The sequence below is a fragment of the Tamandua tetradactyla genome, chromosome X (assembly GCF_023851605.1).
Source record: "Tamandua tetradactyla isolate mTamTet1 chromosome X, mTamTet1.pri, whole genome shotgun sequence".
Lineage (NCBI taxonomy): Eukaryota > Metazoa > Chordata > Mammalia > Pilosa > Myrmecophagidae > Tamandua > Tamandua tetradactyla.
Genome location: NC_135353.1, coordinates 114,463,869 through 114,486,881, shown reverse-complemented (window position 1 = coordinate 114,486,881; position 23,013 = coordinate 114,463,869). Strand labels below are relative to the sequence as shown.

The following is a 23,013-nucleotide window of genomic DNA, read 5'->3' as shown; positions in this document are numbered from 1 at the left end:
TCGTGGCCCATCCAGAAAATCAATTTTTAAAACGCATTTTTAAGATTCTGTTTCTCAAGAACCACTCCTGGTACCAAGTTGTGTTAGTCAGGGTGTTCTAGAGAAAAAGAACCAACAGAAGAGATCTGTAAATATGAGATTCATAAAGGTGTTTCATGCAACCATGAAATGGAAAAGTCCAAATTCTGTAGGACAAGCTTTGAAGCTTATGGCTCCAATGAAGGGTCTGGACAAACTTCACAGGAGAGGATCGCTAGCTAAAGGAGCAGTGAAAGGGTCTTTCTTCTTCATCAAAAGCCTTCAACTGATTGGATTATCTCATTGTAGAAGACATGCCTTATTGGATCGCAGACATATTCAGCCACAAGTGCAATCAACTGACTGATGATTTAATATACCAGCCTTCCTGTTTATCAACATGCTATGAAATATCTTTGCAGCAAAAGTCAGGCCAGTGCTTGTCTGACCAGAAAACTGGGCATAATCACTTGGCTAAGGTGACACCAGAACCTGACCATCACCTTTTATTAATCATAATCAATGAGGACGTAAAAATCCTCCTCATTGTCCAAAGCTCAAGTTAAAGGAAAACGTAAACTAAGACTAAAAGGGGTTGTCTATAAGAAAAACAGTAATTGTGATGCAAATAAATCTATAATACTGTTTCTTTTAACTAAAATATCCTTATCACCCTTACCATTATCATGGTCAAATAAAATATATCTGGAAGGTTGATGGTTACAATTTTTTGTAAATTATCATTAAAAAAAAAACATTTAATACTTACCTGAAGGTGGCACTACATGTAAAAATAACCTGTGAAGGCTCACTGACTGTTAAACTGATGGCTGAAGATGATGAAAGTTTGTCAAAATACACACACAAAGACACAACCCAATTGTTGGTTCAAGAAAAATCTATCACATGATATTAAAGTCTAAAATGGCAAACAACATGTACTGATACACTTCACTCTAGAGAATACGGTTTGGAATCCACTAAAAAGTCAGACCCTGCATGATTCAAAGGTCCGAAAATGACCCAGTGATAGGACAAAAATGTAACCATCAGCTATATCATTTCGTTACATTTGCACCCACCTTTCAGACTTGTTTTGACGAATACACCCTTCAATGATTTCTTTCACTTCAGGATCAGTGACTTTATTGAAACTGGCTGGTTTTATCCCCTGGGAGAAGAAAAATGGTTTCTTGTTAATAAACTAAGCAATTGGAAGCCCAAGTCAATATGACATTTATTAGACATTATTCTTCTTACATTAATAGTTTTGAGATCTTATTAAATTTAAGTTTAAATGACTTTCTATATTATAATGTCAAAAAAGAATTTGAATACTAGGAAATTGCAGAATATTAAATAAACATTCATTTCAATCTCAGAACACAAGAGTACGATAAATCCTTCACGGTAACAGTGAAATAATTCAGGCTCATTTTTCAATAGAACTCAACCTAGTCCAATGTTTCAATTAAACTGTGGAAAACAATTTTTAAAAAAAAGCAAGAAAGGAAAGGAAAGGGTAAATATCCCTCCCTCCTACATTGATACGGGTTGCCCTGTTTTCAGGACCTGTTCCTCAGATGGGAATTTCCTTTCTCTCAGGAGCAAACCAGAAATGCTGCACTCACTGGAAAGAGGCAGCAGAGGCTAGGCGTTAGGATAAGTATGTGTTCCGCAGGAGCTAAGCTTGGAGAAGCTGAGAGGAGAAAACTTACACTTCAAGTACTTCCAGATGTACAGTAGAAGACAGCTTACAACAGTGATTGCTTTTCTACAAGAAGGTCATGACTGTGAAAAAGGCAACACCTTTATCACAGGTCTTTATTTCTTTATGCTGCTTTGAAACCCTGTCTACTGTTGTTTCCTTTCAATCTGTAGAATTACCTTTAGCAGTGCTCGTAGGGCAGGTCTAGTAGTGATGAACTACCTCAGCTTTTATCTGTCAATGTATTAATCTCTCCCTTATTTTTTTAAATTTTTTTATTAATTTTTAAATTAAAAAAATTACAAGAAACACGAACATTAATATATGATCATTCCGTTCTACATATATAATCAGTGATTCACATAGTTGCATATTCATCATCATGATCATTTCTTAGAACATTTGCATCAATTCAGAAAAAGAAATAAAAAGACAGAAAAATAAAACAAAAACAGAATAAAAAATTATACATACCATACCCCTTACCCCTGCCTTTCATTGATCACTAGCATTTCAAACTAAATTTATTTTAACATTCATTGACCCTGTTATTTATTTTTATTCCATATGTGCTACTCATTTGTTGACAAGGTACATAAAAGGAGCATCAGACACAAGGTTTTCAGAATCACACAGTCACATTGTGAAAGCTATATCATTATACAATTATCTTCAAGAAACATGGCTACTGGAACACAGCTCTATATTTTCAGGCAGTTCCCTCCAGCTTCTCCATTACATCTTGGATAACAAGGTGATATCTACTTAATGCATAAGAATAACCTCCAGGACAACCTCTTGACTCTGTTTGGAATCTCTCAGCCATTGACATTTTGTCTCATTTCACGCTTCCCCCATTTGGTCGAGAAGGTTTTCTCCATCCCTTGAGGCTGAATCTCAGCTCATTCTAGAGTTTTTCTTAATCCCTTGATGCTGAGTCTCAGCTCATTCTAGGATTTCTGTCCCACGTTGCCACGAAGGTCCACACCTCTGAGAGTCATGTCGCCCGTAGATAGGGGGAGGGTGGTGAGTTTGTTTGTTGTGTTGGCTGGAGAGAGAGGCCACATCTGAGCAATAAAAGAGGTTCTCTTGGGGGCAACTTTTAGGCCTAATTTTAAGGAGGCTTGACCTATCCTTTGTGGGGTTAAGTTTCATATGAACAAACCCCAACACTGGGGACTCAGCCTTGATTATCCACACTGCTTGTGAGAATATCAAGAATTCAACTTGGGGAGGTTGAATCTTCCCCCGTTCTCACAAGGCCCCGAAGGGGACTTTGCAAATACTTTTCCACTCACTGATCAAATCACTCTGGGATTCATCGGAGCATCACTCTGGACAAACCAACAAAATCTCATGTTCTACCCAAGGTTCCATGTACTTATGTTGTTCAACAAACTATCTACATAAGTTATATTAGAAAATGCACTAGTCAAAATATAAATTTTGTACCAAATAAACATTTTTTGCTTTAGTCTCAAACGTAAGTTGAAATTTTAAAATATTAATTACCATCTATTTTCAGCACCCTGCAGTAATGACATTCCTTTGTTCTTCCTCATGCAAAAACATTTTTAAAATTTGTACATTTAGTCACTATCATTATACATTCTAGGCATTCCTAGATTATACCATCTCAATCTTTATCATCTATCTTTCTTTCTGATTTCATTTATGTCCCCAGGCCTCCTCCTTCTATTATTCTCACATTCAGCTTCATTCAGTGTCTTAACATAATTGTATTACAGTTAGGTAGCATTGTGCTGTCCATTTCTAAGTTTTTACATTGAGTCCTGCTGCATAATCTGTATCCCTTCAGCTCCAATTACCAAATATCTTACCCTATTTCTATCTCCTGATGGTCTATGTTACCAATGAAATTCTCCAAGTTTATTCACTAATGTCAGTTCTTATCAGTGAGACCATACAGTATTTGTCCTTTTGTTTTTGGCTAATCTCACTCAGTATGATGTCCTTAAGGTCCATCCATATTGTTACATACTTCATAACTTTATTCTGTCTTACAGCTGCATAACATTCCATCATATGTATATACCACAGTTTGTTTAGCCACCCGTCTGTTGATGGATTTTGGCTGTTTCCATCTCTTGGTAATTGTAAATAATGCTGCTACAAAATTGGTGTGCAAATGTCCGTTTGTGTCCTTGCGTCCATGTCCTTTGAGTAGAGACAGCATATAGATGGATCCTGTTTTTTAATCTGTTCTGTCAGTCTATGCCTTTTGATTGGGGAGTTTAATCCATTAACATTTAGTGTTATTACTGTACGGGTAGTACTTTCTTCTACCATTTTTTTTTCTTCTACCATTTTGGCTTTAGGATTTTATATGTCACATCTAATTTTCCTTCTTTTTATCTTTACTTATAGACTTCTTTTCTACTCTCTTCTCCACACCTCTCTCTTCTGTCTTTTCATATCTGTCTCTAGTGCTCCCTTTAGTATTTCTTGCAGAGCTGGTCTCTTGGTCACAAATTCTCTCAGTGATTTTTTGTCTGAAAATGTTTTTATTTCTCCTTCATTTTTGAAGGACAATTTTCCTGGATATAGAATTCTCAGCTGGCAGTTTTTCTCTTTTAATAATTTAAATATATCATCCCAGTGTCTTCTCGCCTCCATGGTTTTTGCTGAGAGATCTCTGCATAGTCTTATGGGGCTTCCCTTGTATGTGATGGATTGCTTTTCTCTTGCTGCTTTCAAGATTCTCTCTTTCTCTTTGACCTCTGACATTCTGATTACTAAATGTCTTGGAGTACATCTATTTGAATCTATTCTCTTTGGGGTACGCTGCACTTCTTAGATCTGTAATTTTAGGTCTTTCATAAGAGTTGGGAAATTTTCAGTGATAATTTCCTCCACTAGTTTTTCTCCTCCTTTTCCCTTCTCTTCTTCTTCTGGGATACCCACACACGTATATTCGTGCGTTTCATATTGTCCTTCAATTCCCTGAGTCGCTGCTTGTATTTTTCCATTTTTTCCCTATCTTTTCTTTTTCTCGTCGGATTTCAGATGTTCTGTCCTCCAGTTCACTAATCCTATGTTCCGCCTCTTGAAATCTACCATTTTGGGTTTCCATTGTTTTTTTTCATGTCTTCTACCTTGCCTTTCATTCCCATAAGTTCTGTGATTTGCTTTTTCAGATGTTTGATTTCTTCTTTTTATTTATTCCTTGCCTTCTTTATATCCTCCCTCAATTGATTGATTTGGTTTTTGATGAGGTTTTCCATGTCTGTTTGTATATTCTCAATTAATTGTTTCAGCTCCTGTATCTCATTTAAATTGCTGGTTTATTCCTTTGAGTGGGCCATATCTTCAATTTTTCTAGTGTGATTTGTTATTTTTTGCTGGCATCTAGGCATTTAATTACCTTAATTAGTTTATTCTGGAGATTGCTTTCACTTCTTTTACCTAGGGTTTTCTTGCTGGATGAATTTGTTGTCTATCTGTTCTTTGACATTCAGTTCAGCTTTATAAAGACCTCTAGTTTAGGTTTTAACAGAGGAGAAGTTTTCAGCTCTTATTTTCTTGTTTCTTGCCCTGCTTATGATGCGTTTTTCCTCCCACACTTAGGAAGGTCTACTTAGGTATTATAGACCCCAGCCGGATTTTCCCAGACCAAACAGGCCTCCTATCAGGAGGAAAGTGTCACCTGCATTGGTTTTCCCTGAGGGTGAGACCCAGCAGGTTGAAACTTTCCTGTGAAGTCTCCAAGCTCTGTTTTTCTTATCCTGCCCAGTACATGGCACTTGTCTGCCTGCAGGTGCAACCAGCATAAGACGATGTGGTACCTTTAACTTTGGCAGACTCTCCCTGCTGGTTGTATGGTGGAGATGGAGGCGAGGTTGTAGGTTGGTTTTAATGACTCCAAATTACCAAGCCCTGGGTTCTGAATTCCTTGAGGGAGGGATTCCACCTGAGTTGGGCTTCACCCCTCCCCTGGGGAAGGCACAGGCTCCAGACAAGCCCTCAAACAAGTTTGTTTCTATCTACGCCTGGGGCAGTTACAGCTTGAGAAGCCCTGCTGCTGTATACAAAAACAGTCAAGCCTTTGTAGAAACACAACCACAAAAACCTCTGTTTCTTTTTTTCTATTTTTCTTCTTTTTCCATCAGCTCTGACCCCTTGGTAATGGGTCAAAAATGAGCGACCTCCACTTTGACCAGGTTCACCTGAGCTGGGGGGCCTATTTTTAGTAGTCAGAATTTGTGACTTAATTCCACAATTGGCGTTTAGTTGCAAAGTCTCTTTCCTTTCCCCTCTGGGAAGCAGCCTTTGGGGGAGGGGCGCCCACTGCCTCGGCTTGGGGAACTCACAGTTCTGGCGGGGCTCGCAGCTGGTCCAGCTGGTCCAGACCTGGGCACACTGTGTCCGGTCACTGACGTAGCCCCAGGAGCTGTTCTGTACTGTTTCTGGTTATTTAGTAATTGTTGTGGAGGACGAACTAAAATGCACATATTGCTAAGCCGCCGATTCTATTGTATCTTCTCCTTATATTTGAAAAAGAGTCTCACTGGATATAAAATTCGTGGCTGGCAGTTGTTTTCTTTCAGCACTTTAAGTATTTCAACTCACTGCCTTCTTGCCTCTGTGGATTCTGATGAGAAATTGGCATTCAGTCTAATTGGGACTCCCTTGTATGTAACATGCTGGTTTTCTCTTGCTGCTTTCAGAGCTCTCTCCTTGGTCTTTTACATTTGATAGTGTAATCAATAAAAGACAGGGTGTATTTTTCTTCATGCTTATTCTGTTTCCTTTTCTCTGAGCTTCTTGGATGTGCATATTCACATCATTTGCTAAGTTCAGGAAGTTTTCTGTCCTTATTTGACTATTCCTTTTGGTCTTTTCTCTCTTTCTCCTCCTAGGACTCCCATAATGCATATATTGGTGTGCTTGATGGTGTGCCCCATAGCTACCTTATGCTATTTTCATTTTTAATATATTTTTCTTTCTGGTACTCAGCCTGACTGATTCCAAGTGTCTTGTCCTCAAGTTCACTGATTCTTCCTCCAGCTTTAATCTGCTCTTGAAACCCTCCTGGGCATCTTCCAATTCAGTTATTCAGATCTTCAACTCCAGTAGTTTCTGTTTAGTTCTCTTTAAAAATTTCTGTCTCTTTACTTTGACTCTCATATTGCTCATTCATTGTTTTCCTGATATCCTTTAATTCTTTCTCTGTACTTTCCTACAGTTCCTTGAACATTTTTAAGAATATTTTTTAAAAGGCTTTGATCTGTCTGCCCTCATTCTCATCTTCATGGGTGTTTTCTGGATTTTATTCGTTTTTCTTTGTCTTGTACTTTTTTGCTGCACACTGTATCTTTAAATATTTTTATATGTTAATTCTGGAATTTATTCCCTGGGCTGTTTTTTGGTTTTGTAATCAGCTGGTGATAAGGCAGAGATTTTCTTGAATTTCAGCTCTCCTATCAGGAAGATCTGCCCAAAGTGCATGAAATGTGCAGGGTTTTCCCTGCCTTTCTGTGTCTCTGTCTTGTCTTGAGCTTTTTCTTGTTAGTTGTTTTAGAGTTCCCCAATTCACAGAATTTTGGTTGTCCCTTCTATTTCCCATGAGACAGACTCCCTCTCTCGGAAGTTTGAAGCTGACATATCTTTGTTCCAGACTGTACATCTCTATAGTTAATTACATTCCTTTTCTTGTCTCAAGCTACTTTTTTTCCCTGGAGGGGAAATTCTGGAAGAAGGAGCATGCTAGAGAGTAATTTCCCAAGTCAGTCTTTCCCAGCCATGGGAGAGCCAAGGAACCATGAAGGGGGTACAGACCAGCTTTAACATGCCCTAGAGAGGGGATCAGGAAGGGCACTGTGTTAGTTTGCCATCTGCTGGACTATGATATGCCAGAACTGGAATGACTATTAAAAAGGGCAATTCATTAAGTTTCAAGTTTACAGTTCTAAGGTCATAAAAATGTCCAAATTAAGAAAATGTCCAACTAAGGCATCCAGGGAAAGATACCTTAGTTCAAGAAGGCCGCTGTCATTCAGGGTTTCTCTCTCAGCTGAAAAGGCACATGGTGACGTCTGCTAGCTTTCTCTCCAGGCTTCTTCAATGGCTTCCCTGGAGCTCTGTCCGCTTTGTTGGCTCTGTTGGTTCTGGTGGCTCTCTCCAGGTTCTGGCTTGCTAAACATCTTATGGTGACGGCTGCCAGGCTCCAAGCATCTACAAACATCTTTGTCTCTGTTCTCCACATGTATGTATCTATGTCAGCTCTGTTGTGAAGTTTCTTTTGGATCTGAGGCCTCTGTTGCTTCTGTCAGCTTTGAAGTTTCTCTCTAAAATGTTTCCTTTTAAAGGACTCCAGTAAACTAATCAAGCTCCACCTGAAATGGGTGGAGTCACATCTCCATGTAATCAAAAGGTCACAAATACAACTGGGCATGCCACATCTACATAAAGATAATTTTATCAAAGTTTCTGCCCTACAATATTGAATTAGGATTAAAAGAAATGGCTACTCCCACAAGATTGGATCAGAATTAAAACATGCCTTTTCTGGGGTACATAATACTTTCATACCAGCACAGGCACCAAAAACTTCTGAGAGCTGAGCTTATCTGGCCTGCCCAGCAAATTTAGCCCTTCAGTTAATTATCCCCATAGCCCTGAGGAAGTGCTAGGTCTTTAAATCTCCACAGTCTCCACCTCAGTAGAGGAGGGTTGAAACAATGGCTACTACCACCTTTGTCCAGGTTCAGTTGAAACAATAGCTTCCGTCAGAACTGAGCCCCCAGTGATCTGAATTCACTAATCAAAAGTTGTGATCAGTGATAAGACATGCCCACCCTGTTCTTGGGGAAGAGGATTATGTCTCTTTCTGTTACCAGTGAACTAGCCTGGGACTGGATTCCAAGGCAGCCTGCTGTGAGAGTACAGGATGGGTGCCAGTAGCAGCCATGTGGAGAGAGCGATTTACTGTTCTTTACCATGGTTTATCAACTGCATCCTCCAGCTATTCCCTTAATGCTGTATAGTGTTCTTCTGGCCTCTGGAGTTTCAAAGTAGTTGCTTCAGAAGTTCTAGCTGTTTAATAGTTGTTCTGGTGGAAGGACTGAGTCCTCGAGCTCCCTACTCCACTATCTTTCCTAGAAGTTCTCTAAACATTACTTTTTGCCATTAAACCATATTCAAGTTTTAAATGACAAAAACAGATAAATACAATATAACAGCTTTTTTGACAAGGGCTTTGTCATAACTCTGTAGATAACAGTGAAAAATTTGGAAACAACCTAAATCTCTAAAAACAGAAGTAAGTTACATAAATTCTACCTATCTATATATCTATATATGTACATAGGATAATATTATACAGAAATTAAAGATATTCTCAAAGTATTTAATGACACAGAGAATTCTCATGATATAATACTAAGCACAGGAAAAAGTAAGAACCCAAAATATATAGACAGTATAGCCTCTATTAGCAAAATAGAACCAAGTATTTTTTTGAATCAATAAGAAAAATTCATGTCAGAAAAAAATTCATGTCTTTTGAGAATTCCAAAAAATACCTTCTCTATCTCAAACATTCCAAACCAATATATTTCAGTGTCTTCTAAAATGGCTAGAAGCACATTTGGTATATATGTCTGTGTATTCAAATGTATGTATATCTATATATGTGTGTGAGTGTATGTGTAAATACACACACGGAATTTATATTATTTTTATCCTTAAGGAATACCAAAATATTGAGAGAACCTCAGGCTAAGTATCCAGTTTTAGGAATTCAATAACAACTAAATCAGGTCCAAATAACTACAGTCCTGTGATAACTGTATTAGCTATCTCAACCAGCTTATTTATATTCTATTACCCTTTATTGATGAGTTTTAGATTTTAAGAAAATAATGCAAATAAGATAATTGCACTTATTTAATAGAAAATTCCTAATTAAGCTAGAAACATAAAGATGTAACAGAAAGAATAACTGTCAAGGAATGAAGCAATCTGGGATCTAGGTCTAAGTCTGTCACACTACCTACCTCACAGAATTCAATATCAGAGAGCCCAATTTCATATAACAGATAAATCTGGTGAAATCAGGAGTTAATTTGTACTCTAAGCTCAAGAAGTTTTAAGATAGTTGGAAATTTGAATTGCAATATGGCATTTCAGTGACTTTAATATGAAGTAAGTCATTATTGAAAAAATGGAATTATGTGATTCTACTTATTACAGAAAAAGCCCCTTTGATGTTTACACAGCTCTCTTACTCATTCCCCAGCCCTGAGTAATCATGGCCTTTCTCTGAGCCTAAGTGAATGCTACTGGGGAACTGCAATGTACAAAATCAAGTACAAGTTACTTTTCTATTTATGGCCCTCCAAAATATTGACTGAAACTAAAAAGACATTCTAGTCTTATGTCTTTTTCTCAATTCCTTTATGAGAAAATTATGGAAATTTTCAAACATACTCAAAAGTACAGAAACTAGTATAATGAAGCCCCAATGTAACCATCACCAGCTTCAATAACAGTCAACATTTTGTCAACTTTGTTTTAGCTATCTACCTCACACTCTTTTTTTGTACTGGAATATTTTAAAGCAAATTCCAGGCATCATGTTATTTCACCCACAAATTCTCCAATTTGCATCCCTAACAGATAAGTACCTTTTAAAAAGATCATGTCATTATCCCACCCAAAATAATTACAAATAATTCCTTATATGATCTAATACCCCCAAAAAATACTCAAACTTACAATTAAATACATTATATGAAAAGCCAAGATAATAAACACTAAAAAGTCATTACTCCTTAATTATTTCACTACATTTTATATTTTCTATGCTCTCGAAGTTATTTACATCCATTGTATCTGTATACTAGAAATACTATGTAATGAGTGCCACTGTGAAATTCCTCCCAACTCTGCATTTCATGAAGTCAATCAGGTAACCTGAAATCAGCCATGATAGGAATATTTCACACAGAAATCAGCAAACACTAGAAAACATAGCTTCTTCTTTTATTCAAAAAGTCAACTGTTAAACATTTATCAGCTCACCACTACCCTTAGACTCTTTTATTCTACAACAGATCCCCCTCTCTTTTTCTATTATGAAACTGATTTGTTGGAGAAACTAGGTCATTTGTCCCATGGAATGCCCCACATTCTGGATATTGGCCTTATTTCTTATTGTTTCCCTATACAAACCTCTGTAGTCAAAGACATAGGTTAAAATCCAGCATTATCAGTAGCTGGGTGAACATGGGCAAGTTACAATCTCTGATTCTCAATCTCATGATGTGTAAACTGAATATAAAGCCCCTATCCTGTAGGGATACAAAAATTAAAGCATATGGCATATAGCATGCATTCAATAACAGTAACTATTCGTATTATTTACCTAAAACACAGTAACAATGTCTTTCACAGCCTATCCTGAGCCTTTCATCTGGATATGAAGAAGCCCTCTTTTGAAGAACCATAACACTTTGCTTCTACCTCTCTTATGCCCTTTATTACACTCCCATCCTCTTATTTTATAATTGTTTAGGAACATACTCATTCCCCTACTAAAATATAAGCTCTTTGAGTGTGGCAAACACTTATTTTTCTATTCCTTGTAATTTCTAATGCAAAAAAGTACTCATAGCAGGCACGCAAATTCTATTATCTGTTGAACCATATTTTGGATATCCTTTCAAAATGAGGCTTTTAGAATTAGAAGAAACATTCAAAACCATTTATTCCAATCTCTATTATTCAGCATTGAAAAATAGGTTTCATCTAATAAATATCTAAACTCTTTACAAAAATGAATATAGATAATATACTTGTATTTTCCCAAAGATACTAAAATAGAACATTGTATATGACCCAAATGGAGTACAGGTAATATAGCACAAATCTAAAGCTTGTTTCACTGCAATTATGTTAAATTTAGCATTGTTATACAGAACTACACCAAATTTAGGTTCAACTAAGTTGATTTTATCAACTTCAACAGGTAATATGGTAATTTTGTTTAGTAAAACGAATAAAGTTATACCTACACTAGTTACTTTACGATATATTTGAGCTGCATTCTGGCACTCAGAATAAGGGTACTCTGAAGTTGCCATTTCCAGCATACACATTCCAAAAGCATAGACATCCACAGACTCATCATAGTGCTCTTCATACATCTCTGGGGCCATAAACTCTGGAGTTCCTATAAAATAACATCACAACCACATTTTTAATAAAAATGAACATGTACCCAACAAGATCACACTCTCTTTACCATAGGGATTGCCTTAGTTAATTTCTCCTTCCTAAAAACAAAGTTATAAAGTATGTTTAATACTTACTATATCTATATAAAGCACTTGAAATTTTTCCTTAACTTTCTCCATGGATAAACTATAATTTGTAATGCTCAAGATTAGATAATGTTACTAAGATCTGTTTGTATTTCTATCCTCCTTTTTGGTTATTCAAATTTTTGTGAATTAAATTGGTAAACCTCTTCCTTAAATCCTCAAAATCTTTTGATAATATTAAATATATCCCATAAAAGAAATACACTGGGATGTCTCTTAAATAAGTCAATATATTATGGATATCTCAAAGCAAACTCACACTCTAGGCCAGAGGACAGCAAGCTTTCTCTGTAAGGGTCAGATAGTAAATATTTCAGATACAAATTTATTAAAATAAATTTATTAAAACATTTATCATTTTGCAGGCCATATAATCTCTGCTACAACTACTCAGTTCTGCCATTGTAACGCAAAAACAGCCACCGACAATGCATAAATTAATGGATTTAGTTGAGTTTCAATAATATTTACAAAAACAAGTGGCAGTCCTATATTCTAGAGCAGCCAGAAGGAAAAATATGAGTTGATGGTATAGTGGCCCATGACAAACTCTGGGATCTGTCCTGTAACTACATGTTGAAGAGCGCTTTGAAAACTATTGCTTTTTTATTTCTTTGCTTTGTATATATGTTATACTATACAATTTAAAAAAAATGAGTGGCAGACCAGATTTGATCCAAAGGTTGTTGTTTGTTGATCCCTGTTCTAGACCTACAGAACCGACAAATTTCTCTTCACTCAACCAATAAACTATAAAATGTTAATCACCAATGACACTCTTCGCGAATGATGTGCGCATTAAGGTGGCTAGTCCTAGATCACCAATCTTCACAGATCCAGTGGGTCCCGTGATGAAAATATTGTCACACTTCAGATCCCGGTGAATAATAGGAGGAGTTCTAGTATGTAAGAACTGTAACCCCTTTAATATTTGCCTGCACCAGCTCCTTAAGACCTTTGGTTTCATGACTTTAAATCGTTTTAAGTACCTACACAAAGAAACAAAAGACCACAAGTAAACAAACATTACACCAAGCTTATTGTATGAGCACTATTAGGGTGAATTATGTAAGCTAGCAGATAGTTCATGTACTTCAATTGCCATCACTGAGTCTGTTATGGAAAAAAAAAATTGCCACAAAATTTTTATATGTAAAAATGAGGTCTTATCTAACATCTCATTCCTAGATAAGATGTTCTACCAAGTTTAGCATTTTCAATTCAAAACAAAAATCATTCTAAGCAGAGTGGCCTTTTGTGAAATGTCAGCTCAATTTTAAAAATTTAAAGATTTAAGAAAATCTTTCTCTACTTTCTAATAACTACTTCTATACAGTCATCAAATGGTTTAAATATGTAAAATTTGAATGCAAAGATACGAAGAAATAGAAAAATTTCTTTAATTTTTACAAATAAGTGACTACAGCACCAAATTTTAAAATTATACTTAAAAACCAATAAAAGACTATAATTACATAGTATTATTCACTATATAAGGCCTCCCAACTTTTCATTTTCTTTTAAAAAATGACATTACATTAGTTCTATAATAAATTCTATGATAACCCACTATAATTTCTAATGAACTGCATTAGCATCCTGTTTTTTAATCTACCCAGAACAAAACTACTAGATTCAGTTTCTACAAATTCTTTCATTGAGTAGTGTTATTTTACAAACAACTTTTTATGACAACTGAAAATTATTTCCAAATAAATCTCTATTGGCACTATCATAATCAACTTACGTCTTTAAAGTGCCTGATGTCATTAGTTCTGTCACTAATACAATACATTTCTTTCCTTTTAAAATAGACTCCCAGGAATCATAAAATCGAACTATATTGGGATGCTGGAGACCCTTTAGCATCTCTGCTTCTTCCTTGAACCTTTGTTGCTCAGCTTTGGTTAACTTTCGATCCTGAAATAGAGAAACAAGTTTCAAATTAAAGACAGAAATTCTCATGAACATTTCTAAAACCACAAAACTGAGAGATTTTTTTTCTCATCAATTATTTTCTCAGGACCTATGTAATCACTGATATTCTTTCTTAGACATTTACTTTGATTCATCTCACACAGCAATGCAACAATTGTTACGTTTCATACCTTGAAAAATAGTATCACAAGATAAATTGAGAAAAAGTAATAATCAAAACAGAAAATAGAAGAACATTTCCCTAAGAAAGTATGTGTTTCCACATCTAAAGGACTACAATGTCAGGCCAGGAATAATAAAAAATTAGATGCCAAGACATTTATCCTGGTTTAAATTTTTGAATGACCAAAAATAAAAGTACTCTGGTTTCTAGACAAAAATATCAGGTTACCAACCAGTGAAAACAATCATTGGACCTCTAATTTGCTACACAGAATGCTAGATGTTAAAGTACCATTGTTTACAGAATTCTGAGGGAGGACTATGACCCCAATATTCTGAACCCAGACATGCCATCAATCAACTATAAAAAGGAAAAATATAAATATTTCCAGACAACAAGGTCACAGAAAGTATACCACCTGTATAGCCATCTTGAAAATATTACTAAAAGAACTTCAATAAAAATCTGACAAAATAAAGTAGAAAAGGAAAGTATGATATATAATATCAATAACAAGTTTCCAAAAGAGTTTACTTACTATTAAATCTAAATAATTGGTGCTAAAATCCAATGAATTTTCTAAACAGAATCCTTAAAATAGAAGATACATAATGCAAAAAGATGAACCTGGAATTAAAATTTCAGGTTATTAACCAAAACCTAATTATTGGGCAAGGTAGAATACAAAATACAATCTTTGACTTGTGCAAGCAAGGGGAGAGCAGGAGAGAAGGAAGTGACAGGCCTCTTTCAGTCAATACACAAATAAGTTCAAGCATGGTCTTTTAATATAAATATCTAAATCATATCTAAAGATATGATTCCCATTTCAAGATGTTGACTGAACTTTAAATTAATTCCCCTATCTTCCAAAATCTGATCAAAATGACAAAAGAAATATATAAATAAATCCAGAGTAGTTTTGGAAATATGAGTAGGGTTCAAACAGAAAACACATTTTTAAAGATAAATACCTATACATATATTAATAAGAATATTTTTAATGAAACTCCAAAGGGTGGATGAAGTGGCAACTTCATCAGGACAAAAGAGAAGACTTCCATAAAAGAGGTGGTTGCTGTTTGATTTTCTTTTGTTGTTTGATTTTTTTTTTTTAAGACTTCATAATAACCCTAAGAGTAGAACATACCAGAGCCCTTGCAATTTCATTTTTGGTTATTTTATTCACATAATTCTCTGATGTTTATAAGGAAATATGTAAAAGGGTATTCCTTGCAGCATGTTTGCAATTGTGAAAAACTAGAAACAAAATGTCAATAATAACATTTATTATATACCAGGCACTACTCTAAAAATATTATGTATAATTACATTTAATACCTACAATAATACATTGGGACATGCACTCCTAATATCACATCCATTTTACAAATAAAGAAACTGAGGTTACACCACTTGTTGAAGAGTGCTTTGAAAACTATTGCTTTTATATTTCTTTGCTTTGTATATATGATATACTATACAATAAAAAAAGTTAAAAAAAAGGAAAAAAAGAAACTGAGGTTAAAATGGTTAAATAACATGCTTGGATCAAAGCCACACTGACACAAGAAATAGATCTCGACAAATCAATTAATTACAAGTAAGGAAATTCAATCAGCCATCAAAAATCTTCCTACCAAAAAAAAAAAAATCTTCCTACAAAGAAAATCCCATAGCCAGACAGCTTCCCAGGGGACTTTTATCAGACATTCCAAAAAGAGCTAACACTAATCCTGCTGAAACTTTTCCAAAAAAACTGAAGAAAAAGGAACACAACCTAACTCATTTTATGAACCTAACATCATTTTAAGATCAAAACCAGGTAAAGATGCTTATAAAAAAGGAAAACTACAGGCCAATCTCTCTAATGAAAACAGATGCAAAAATTCTCAACAAAACACTAGCAAATCGAATCCAACAACATATAAAAAGAATTATACGCCACAGCCAAGTGGGGTTCATACCAGGAGCTCAAGGATGGTTCAACAAAAGAAAATCAATTATTGTAATACAGCACATGGACAAAGAGAAAGGGAAAACTCACATGATCATCTCAATTGATGATGAAAAAGCATTCAACAAAATTCAACATTCTTTTCTGATGAAAACACTTCTAAAGGTAGGAATCAAAGGAAACTTCTCAAATATGATAAAGGGAATACATGAAAAACTCACAGCCAGCATTGTACTCAATGGTGAGAAACTGAAACCTTTTCCCCTAAGATCATGAACAAGACCCTCTGTCACCACTATTATTCAAAATGGTACTAGAAGTTCTAGTGAGAGCAATCAGGCAAGAAAAAGAAATAAAAGGCATCGAAATTAGAAAGGAAAATGTACAACTTTCATTATTTGCAGATGACATGATAGTATACGTGGAAAATCCTAAAAAATCTACAACAAAGTTACTTGAAATAATAAACAAATTCAGCAAGGTGACGGGATATAAAATTAACATGCAAAAATCAGTAATGTTTCCATACCAAGCAATGACCTAAAAAGGGGTTAACTAAGGAAAAAATTCCATTCAAAATGGCAACTAAAAGAATCAAATATTTAGGAATGAACTTAACAAGGGACATAAAGGACTTCTACACAGAAAACCACACAACTTTGCAAAAAGAAATCAAAGAAGATCTAAATAGGTGGAAAGACATTCCCTACTCACGGATTAGAAGGTTAAATTTAGTTAAGATGTCAAATTCTAACCAAACTGATCTACAGATTCAATACAGTACCAATCAAAATTCCATCAACCTACTTTGAAGATCTGGAAAAGCTAGTTACCAAATTCATCTGGAAGGGAAAGAGACTCTGAATAACTAAAAGCATTCTAAAAAGGAAGAACAAAGTGTGAGGAATAACACTTCCTGATTTTAAAACTTATTATAAAAGCCACAATGTTCAAAACAGCAAAAGATGGAATCAGCCCAAATGTCCATCAATGGATGAATGGCTAAACAAGCTGTGGGATATATATACAATGGAATATTACAGAGCTGTAACACAGAATAAAGCCATGAGGACATGGATGAACTTTGAGGATATTATGCTGAATGAAATTAGCCAGAAACAAAAGGCCAAATACTGTATGATCTCACTAAAATAAACTAACATTAATGAGTGAACTGTGAGAACTGAAGTAAAGAACACAGGCTATCAACACAACAAGCAAACTCACCACCCTCCCCCTGTCTACATGGGACATGACTCCCAGGGATGTGGCCCTTCCAGGCAACATGGGACAGAAATTCTAGAATGAGCTGGGATTCAGAACCAAGGGATTGACAGACCCTTTTTGACCAAAAGGGGGAAGAGAAAAATGAGAGAAAATAAAGGGTCAATGGCTGAGAGATTCCAAACAGTTGGGAGGTTATCCTGGTGGTTATTCTTACACATTAAATAGATATCATTTTAGTTAAGGCATAATAGAGAGGCTGGAGGGAATTGTCTGAAAATGTAGAGCCGTGTTCCAGTAGCCATGTTTCTTGAAGATGATTGTATAATGATATAGCTTTTGCAGTGACTGTGTGATTGTCAAAATCTTGTGTCTGATGCTTCTTTTATCTACCTTATGGACAGATGAGTAAAACATATGGATTAAAAATAAATAAATAATAGGGGGAACAAATGTTAAAATAAATTTAGTAGATTGAGATCCTAGTGATCAATGAAAGGGAGGTATAAGGGGTATGGTTTGTACGAATTTTTTTCTGCTGTCTTTTTATTTTTTTCTGATTTGAGCAAATGTCCTAAGAAATGATCATGATGATGAATACACAACTACGTAACGAAAAAAAAAAGAATGTTCATATTGTATGTTAATTGGTTGTATTGATAAAAATTTAAAAAAAACAAAGATAACTATAGCTCCTAAACAAAGAATACTATGGCTCTCGACATATGGATAGATTAACTATATATTTTCAGGATGAATCAAACGAACAGTGAATAAAGAAGTATTTGCAAAATCCCCTTGGGGGAATGGAGAGCAAGAGGGAAAATTCAACTTCCCCATTTGGAGAATATCTGATATTCTTGGAAGCAGTGGGGACAACCAAATCAATAGGCTGAGCCCTCAATCTTGGGGTTTGCTCCTATGAAATTTATTCCCACAAAGGATAGGCTAAGCTTACTTAAAATTAGGCCTAAAAGTCACCCCCCAGAGAACGTCTTTTGTTGCTCAGATGTGGCCTATCTCTCTCAGCCAACACAGCAAGCAAACTCACAGCCTTACCCCTCTCTATGTGGGACATGATTCCCAGGGGTATTGATTTCCCTGGCAATGTGGGACAGAAGGGATTTAGAAACTTTCTTGACAGAAAGGGGGAAATGAGACAGAATAAGCATTAGTGGCTGAGAGATTTCAGAGTAGAGAGTTTATTCTTACGCATTGTATAGATATCCCCTTAACTAAAAAGGTTTAAGGTGTGTTCGAGTGGCTTGAAGGAACTGCCTGAAAATGTAGAGCTGTGTTCCAGTAGCGATGTTTCTTGAAGACGACTGTATAGAAATACAGCTTTCACAATGTGACTGTGTGATTCTGAAAACCTTGTGTCTGATGGTCCTTTTATCTATGTACAGATGAGTAAAAAATATAGCTAAAACAATGAACAGACACACACAGGGGAGGAGGGACCAAGATGGCAGCTTAGCAATGTGCGCGTTTTAGTTCGTCCTCCAGAACAACTACTAAATAACCAGAAACAGTACAGAACAGCTCCCGGGGCAACGTCAGTGACGGGACACACAGCGTACCCCAGTCTGGACCAGCTGGACTGGCTGCAAGTCTCCGGAACCGTGAGTTCCCCAAGCTGTGGCGGCCAGCACCCGGCACCCCTCCCGAACAGGAGGCTTCCCAGAGGGAAAGGAAAGAGACTGTAACAGTACCAGGGACTGAGTGCAACCAAACACCAATTGTGGCATTAATAAACAAATTCTGACTACTAAAAATAGGCCCCCAGCTCAGGCGAAACTGGTCAAGGTGGAGGTCGCTGATTGGGTTAACTGAAAAAGAGGAAAGGGAACAAAACGGAAGTTTTGTGGCTGTTTCTACAGAGGCTTGGCTGCCTCTGGATTCAGCGGTGGGGCTACTCAGGCTGCAACTGTGCCAGAAACAGGCAGAAACAGACTGCTTTCAGGGCTGTTACCCGTCTATTTCCCAGGGGAGGGGTGAAGCCCAACTTAGGTGGAATCCCTCTCTCAAGGAATTCAGACCCCAGTGCTTGGCAATTTGAAGCCATTAAAACAAGCCTACAATCTCGCCTTGTCTCCACCATGCCCCCAGCAGGGAGAACCTTCCAAAGTTAAAGGAGCCACAACATCTTTTGCTGGTGGGACCCTCAGGCAGACAAGCACCACATACTGGGCAGGATAAGAAAAACAGAGTCCAGAGACTTCACAGCTTCACAGGAAAGTCTTTCAACCTGCTGGGTCTCACCTGCAGGGAAAATTGACACAGGTGACTCCTTTCCTCTGATAGGAGGCCAGTTTAGTCTGGGAAAACCAAGTTGGAGTCTGTAATATCTATGTAGACCCTCCTAAGGGTGGGGAGGGAAAAGGCACCTTACAAGCAGGACAAGAAACAAGAAAACAAGAATGGAAAACTTACCCTCTGTTAAACAAAACTTAAGCTAGAGGCCCAGAAAAAGCTGAACTGAAGTTCAAAGAACAGATAGACAACAAAATTATCTAGCAAGAAAACCCTAGGTAAGATAAGTGAAAGCAACCTCCAGAATAAACTAATTAAGGTAATTAAATGTCTAGACACCAGCAAAAAATAACAAATCACACCAGGAAAATTGAAGATATGGCCAAGTCAAAGGAACAAACCAACAGTTCAAATGAGATACAGGAGCTGAAACAACTAATTCAGAATATACGAACAGAAATGGAAGACCTCATCAAAAACCAAATGAATGAATTCAGGGAGGACATGAAGAAGGCAAGGAATGAACAAAAAGAAGAAATGGAAAGTGTGAAAAAACAAATCACAGAACTTATGGGAATGAAAGATACAGCAGAAGAGATGAAAACAACAATGGAAACCTACAATGGTAAATTTCAAGAGACAGAGGTTAGGATTAGTGAACTGGAGGACGGAACATCTGAACTCCAACAAGAAACAGAAGCTATAGGGAAAAAACGGAAAAATATGAGCAGGGACTCAGGGAATTGAATGATAATATGAAGCGCACAAATATCCGTGTTGTGCGTGTCCCGGAAGGAGAAGAGAAGGGAAAAGGAGGAGAAAAACTAAAGGAAGAAATTATCACTGAAAATTTCCCAACTCTTATGAAAGACCTAAAATTACAGATCCAAGAAGTGCAGCACACCCCAAAGAGATTAGACCCATTAGGCGTTCTCCAAGACACTTACTAGTTAGAATGTCAGAGGTCAAAGAGAAAGAGAGGATCTTGAAAGTAGCAAGAGAAAAACAATCCATCACATACAAGGGAAACCCAATAAGACTATGTGTAGATTTCTCAGCAGAAACCATGGAAGCTAGAAGACAGTGGGATGATATATTTAAATTACTAAAAGAGAAAAACTGCCAACCAAGACTCCTATATCCAGCAAAATTATCCTTCAAAAATGAGGGAGAAATTAAAACATTCTCAGACAAAAAGTCACTGAGAGAATTTGTGACCAACAGACCAGCTCTGCAAGAAATACTAAAGGGAGCACTAGAGAAAGATATGAAAAGACAGAATAGAGAGGTATGGAGAAGAGTGTAGAAAGAAGGAAACTTAGATATGACATACAAAATACAAAAGGCAAAATGGTAGAGGAAGTAATACCCAAACAGTAATAACGCTAAATGTTAATGGATTGAACTCCCCAATCAAAAGACATAGACTGGCAGAATGGATTAAAAAACAGGATCCTTCCATATGCTGTCTACAGGAACACATCTTAGACCCAAAGATAAACACAGGCTGAAAGTGAATGGTTGGGAAAAGACATTTCATGCAAATAACAACCAGAAAAGAGCAGGAGTAGCTATACTAATATCCAACAAATTAGACTTCAAATGTAAAAACAGTTAAAAGAGACAAAGAAGGATACTCTCTACTAATGAAAGGAACAATTCAATAAGAAGACATAACAATCATAAATATTTATGCACTGAACCAGAATGCCCCAAAATACGTGAGGCAAACACCGCAAATACTGAAAAGGGAAATAGACACATCTACCATAATGGTTGGAGACTTCAATTCCCCACTCTCATCAATGAACAGAACATCTAGACAGAAGATCAATAAAGAAACAGAGAATTTGAATATTACAATAAATGAACTAGATTTAACAGACATTTATAGGACATTACACCCCACAACAGCAGGATACACCCTTTTCTCAAGTGCTCATGGATCATTCTGAAAGATAGACCATATGCAGGGTCACAAAGCAAGTCTTAACAAATTTAAAAAGATTTAAATCATACACAACACTTTCTCGGATCACAAAGGAATGAAGTTGCAGCTTTAAGACAGAATAAACTTTTGAAGTATGTAACAATATGGATGGACCTTGAGAGCATTATGCTGAGTGAGACTAGCCAAAAACTAAAGGACAAATACTGTATGGTCTCACTGATATGAACTGACATTTGTGAATAAACTTGGAATATGTTGTTGGTAACAGAGACCATCAGGAGATAGAAATAGGGTAAGACATTGGGTAATTCGAGCTGAAGTAATAGACTGTGCAACAGGACTGGATACAAAAACTCAGAAATGGACAGCACAATACTACCTAACTGTAATGCAATTATGTTAAAACACTGAATGAACCTGTATGTGAGAATGATAGAGGGAGGAGGGCTGGGGACATAAATGAAATCAGAAAGAAAGATAGATGTTAAAGATTGAGATGGTATAATCTAGGAATGCCTAGAGTGTATAATAATAGTGAAATGTACAAGGTACAATTCTAAAAATGCTTTTGCATGAGGAAGAACAAAGGAATGTCATTATTGCGGGGTGCTGAAAATAGATGGTAATTAATATTTTAAAATGTCACCTTATGTGTGAGACTAAAGTAAAAAATGTTTATTTGTTACAAAATTTATATTTTGACTAGTGCATTTCCTAATATAACTTATGTAGATAGTTTGATTGAACGCCATAAGTACTGGGAATCTCAGGTAGGACATGAGATGTTGCTGGTTTGTCCAGAGTGATGCCTTGATGATTCCCACAGTGATTCGAAAAGTATCTGGAAAGCCCCCTTCGGGGAATGGTGAGAACAGGGAGAAATTCAACTTCCCCAAGTTGAATTCTTGATATTCTCACAAGCAGTGTGGACAACCAAAGCTATACCGTGAGCCCCCAGTCTTGGCGTTTGTTCATATGAGACTTAATCCCACAAAGGATAGGTCAAGTCTACTTAAAATTTGGGCCTGGGAGTCACCCCCAAGAGAGCCTCTTTTGTTGCTCAGATGTGGCCTCTCTCTCCAGCCAACACGACGAGCAGTCTCACCACCCTACCCCTCTCTACGTGGGACATGACTCCCAGGGGTGTGGACCTTCCTGGCAACGTGGGACTGAGATCTTGCAATGAGCTGAGACTCAGCATCAAGGGATTGAGAAAACCTTCTCAACCAAAAGGGGGAAGAGTGAAATGACAAGAAGTGTCAATGGCTGAGAGATTCCAAACAGAGTCAAGAGGTTATCCTGGAGGTTATTCTTATGCATCAAGTAGATATCATCTTGTTATTTAAGATGTAATGGAGAGACTGGAGGGAACTGCCTGAAAATGTAGAGCTTTGTTCCGATAGCCATGTTTCTTGAGAATGACTGAATAATGATACAGCTGTCACAATGTGACTG

The 23,013-nt window shown here is 36.5% G+C and overlaps 1 protein-coding gene across 8 annotated transcripts in view; it reads right to left on the bottom strand.

Moving 5' to 3' along the window:
- The window catches only part of WNK3 (WNK lysine deficient protein kinase 3), a 168,558-nt gene that overhangs the window by 119,184 nt on the left and 26,361 nt on the right, over window positions 1-23,013 (bottom strand). For all 8 annotated transcript variants that reach the window (XM_077145630.1, XM_077145632.1, XM_077145631.1 and 5 more), the window contains 4 exons: window positions 13,820-13,992; window positions 12,841-13,061; window positions 11,764-11,921; window positions 1,101-1,189 (listed from right to left, as the gene is read on the bottom strand). In XM_077145630.1, the coding sequence (XP_077001745.1) occupies window positions 1,101-1,189; window positions 11,764-11,921; window positions 12,841-13,061; window positions 13,820-13,992 (641 nt within the window). The remainder of the gene's footprint in view (window positions 1-1,100; window positions 1,190-11,763; window positions 11,922-12,840; window positions 13,062-13,819; window positions 13,993-23,013) is intronic.